The sequence below is a fragment of the Cariama cristata genome, unplaced genomic scaffold (assembly GCF_000690535.1).
Source record: "Cariama cristata isolate BGI_N322 unplaced genomic scaffold, ASM69053v1 scaffold31259, whole genome shotgun sequence".
Lineage (NCBI taxonomy): Eukaryota > Metazoa > Chordata > Aves > Cariamiformes > Cariamidae > Cariama > Cariama cristata.
Genome location: NW_009635701.1, coordinates 4,263 through 8,185, shown reverse-complemented (window position 1 = coordinate 8,185; position 3,923 = coordinate 4,263). Strand labels below are relative to the sequence as shown.

General features: G+C 52.3%; 1 protein-coding gene across 1 annotated transcript in view; it reads left to right on the top strand.

Moving 5' to 3' along the window:
- TMEM170A (transmembrane protein 170A) overlaps positions 1–447 on the top strand; it is a gene marked incomplete at its 5' end in the record, with an annotated part of 1,075 nt that extends 628 nt beyond the window's left edge. Inside the window, 1 exon segment of the mRNA XM_009707651.1 lies at positions 317–447. Within this exon segment, the coding sequence (XP_009705953.1) occupies positions 317–447 (131 nt within the window).
- Positions 448–3,923: the final 3,476 nt, after the last annotated feature.

The window sequence follows — 3,923 nt, the reverse complement described above, 5'->3', positions numbered from 1 at the left end:
ATCTTGTGAGGAGAGCATGTCCAAAACCCCCCCAACCTCCAGACCTTCTGGAGGCCTCAACCGAGTTTCACCGCCACCACTTTACCCATTGCCACCAACATGCGTTGGTTACTGGCTGAGGTTTGTCACAGTAAACTCAGTCCAGCATTTCTGCCAGCCAGTGCACAGGGGTTCAGGGCCCTCTCCCGCAGACCCTCCCTGTTCTCTGCCCTCGTCTCGTGTCCTCTGAGACTTTCCCCTTCGTCCCTGTGGTACAACAGTGTATGTCTCACGTGCTGTCACGCATTCACGTTTCGGCTTTTTCCCCTCTCCACAGGTGCTGCCATTGCTGGAGTTTACAGAGCTGCAGGGAAAAAAATGATTCCCTTTGAAGCCCTCATTTTAGGAGTGGGCCAGACATTCTGCGTGGTGGTGGTTTCGTTTCTACGTATTTTAGCCACTCTCTAGCTCTGCTGCAGACGCTAGAGATCACAAATCAAAGGAAGAGTGAAGGATCTGCCTCCTGCGCCGCCTCTGAAACAAATCATGAGCGCAACTGGAGGCGTGCCTTGGCGTGTGCTTTCTCCACTGGTTGAATGATAGGTGAACGCCTCCTCCTGCCTCCAGCGGAGCTTGAAATTAAGCTAAAAATTGTAAATTTTGTTACTTTTTGGTAACATTAAGTGCCAAGTGAAACTTTATTTCTCTGGAGGGTAGGAGGAGGATGCCCACACATCTTTTACCAGTGATGAATTGTAGCAACAGGTTGTAAGGTAAGATGTGACACCGGCTGTTCTGGGGTAGGAACAGTAGTTCAGAGCCATGTGATGTCTTCAGAGCTCCCTTAATGCTTTGACCTCTTGCTGCTTTGTTTGCAGTGAAGCTGAAGCTGTTTTAATGTGAATTTTTTAAATGAGAAAATTAATTTCTTTTCCTCCTGGCCCCAACTTCCTAATACCAGATCTTGGTCATAGTGAATTTGGGAGCAGCAAAAGGAAAAATCATTTTAGAATTTCTCCGTTCTCCTTTTACTTGCTGATCATGTTTACATTGGTGTGGTGGAATTGGGTGTCTTCACTGATACGTAAACATCGCTGGCCAGCTTGTACAAAATTCAGCCCGCTGCTTCTTTGGTGACTGCGCTGGTGAGAACTGCACAGTCAGCGCTGGGTTGTCGTGACTTGCGGGTTTCCAGGTGTGGAGACAAGGAGTGTGCCATGTTTTTGGCATCCAGCCCACAGCGTGCCGGTGGGTGGGATGCCTGCAAGGGTCCCGGGAGGAGCCTGGGTGATTCCCGTGTCCATCGGGGAGGGCCAAGCCATGCGAACACAGCCCCACACCAACCCTTACCAGCAGGCAGTATGGTCTCTCCTAATGAATTGTTTTAGTTTGTTTTAAGTGATTTTTAACTAACAACTCATAGATCTGCCCCTTTTGCCTGGAGGCGAGCCATGTGGCTGGGGCGCTCAGGTAGCTAGTTGGGCGCTTTCTGGGGGCTTGGATTTTCAGGGCCCTAGGGGAAGCTGCGGTTGAACCCTAAGGGTGTGGCTGGGCAGTGGAGCCAGCCCCGTGGATGTGCTGTGGTCCTTGTTTGTTTATTACCGGCTGACATTCGTGTGGGCTGCGGAGGGAAGGCGCTGTCTGTGTCCAGCCACGCAGGACACACGTCCCCTCAGTGTTTTTGCTGAACTCCTTTGGTTTCCAAACCAGCTCGCCTTTTGTACCTGCAATATTTCGGAAGGCCAGTTATCTTCTATGAACTCCATGCCCTCTGTGCTGAAACAACCCTCAACAGGGCGCTGTGTTTATCATGAAAAAAGAATTTCTCTCTATGTATTAACTTCTCCAGAGTGGTCTGTTGACAGCTGATAGTGAGAGGTGGTTTTCGGGAGCTGCTTACTGAGATTACTCTAAATTTTAGCCCTTGTTAGTTCAGGGAATAAAGCTGTGCATGTTAGGAAAGACTTTAATAGGAATCCTTCTCCTTAGGTGGGTGAGGTCCAAGCGATCTAATCTGTACTAAACCCTGGATCTTTGGAGTGCCCCGTGTGCTGTGCTGCTTGTAGTGAGCCAGTCTTCCTACCGTGGCATCCCCTGGGCAAGGTTGGGGCTCTCCTTCCCTCTTCGCTTCTGTCCCCAATGAAAAAGCAGGAATAACGAGCTCTCTAGATGTCTCTCCCCCTTCCCACTTCTTATTTCAAATGGCTGCATACACAGCGTGTGTCCAGAGTGCCTGGTTTAATTCACAGGAATTATCCTGCGTTTTCCTGGATGGATTAAAAGTCCCTTGTGGAACTTAGGCTGACCTTACCTTTCAGGTGACGCTAGAAACCAGTGTCCTGGGCACCCGCTGTGCTCCCCTTTCCCTCTGCTCTGGTGCCTGGCATCCCTCAGTAGCAAGGACTAAGGTGATTGCAACTGAGAAAGCACTTTATTGGTGTGCCACGTGCTGCGGCACGAGGATGGTTCCTCTGCAGTAACGGGGCTGAGGCATGTGGGACACAAATCCGGGCTGTTAAGAGCTCAGAACAAAAGGAAAAAAATTGCTCAATAAAGTCACTTGGTGCTGGGCGAACTGAAAACCGCCTGTTTTCTACCCATTATGATCTCCCCAAGTCTGTTTTGAGGAGGGGGTCTGCTTTGCTTGAAGAGTTGGCAGCTTGGCCACTGTTTGGAAGTTGAGTGGTTGGAGCCGGTGGTGCCTCTCTGTGCCCAGGCGCTGTGAAATTTTCAGGGAATTCTTGCATAAAAGGGTGAACAATCAGCTGCTGACTTGTCTGGACAGGTATTAGCGCTGGGGGCGAGTCCTTTGTGTCACCTCGGTACTCGCAGATCATCCTCCGCTCCTCTGGCTGCCTTCCCGACCTCTCTCTCCAGTAAAACCAGATCCAAATGGGAAGGAGGAATAGTCTTGAGTGGATGCACAAGGTTGGTCACTGCCGGCAGTTTCCTCCCCTCTCACCGCATCGGTTTGGTCTTCCCTTTACGTTCCTTTATCCTGAGTGAGGCGAGCGGAGGAATCCCTTCAGTTTTCAGCAGATGTCGGTAGTCTTTGCTCGGTCAAACTTGCCAAAAACTGCAAAAAGCTTGCAAAAACGTCAATGCCAGGGTGTCCCAGGCTGGGCAGCGCTGTGAACCCCGTGGCCAGGGAGCCCAGCCGGCAGTGTTGGTCAAGGAAACACCTTGCAGAGAAGCCGCCTGCCCTGGAGAAACACCGCTGCTCAGGCTGAGACTCGTGGCCCTGCTTTCTGTGTGCAAACATCCCCTGTGCTGCTCTGATTTAGATACCGCCCGACTTCCTATCTCGCTAACGACTGCGGCTGTCACGAACAAATCTTTGTATGATAGAAAACTCTGTAAATTTTATTTTTCTACTGACACTTCTAATCGTGGTGGTGATTATCAGTAAATTCTGTAACGATCAAGGTGAACGAAGTTGTGTGTTTCTCCTGCAGCGCGACAAGGGGGCCTGGGTTGTGATTTTGGAAATGAGCCTTGCGCCTGCCTCACACGGGGCAGGTTTCTCCCACCCCGGGGCCATCGGCACCAGGAAATGTCCTGGTTCTGGTGGTTAATTTTGTCTCTGTTAGGAGCTGGACCCACGCCTGCAGCCAGGCACCGCAGCCTGAGAAGACATCTCGCTGCTCCTCGGCTGTTGGGGATGGGCTCAGCCTGTTTTGAGGCTGGGAGTCCCCGTCCCCGAGCAGACGTGCAGGGTCCCTACAGCCCCTGGGCTTGGTGCGCCCCACAGCCCCTGGGCTTTGTGCCGACCCGCTCCTGTCCCTCTGGGGCAGTGCTCGCCTTGGGACGGTGGCTTTGCCGGGGCCGTGGGTCAGACCCTGCACACCGCTCGGGCCCTTCTGGGGGAACAGCTTTGGGGGTCCCACTGTCCCCTTGGCTGCTCTCAGGATGGGACCCCACACCTCACCTGCATGGCTCTGGCT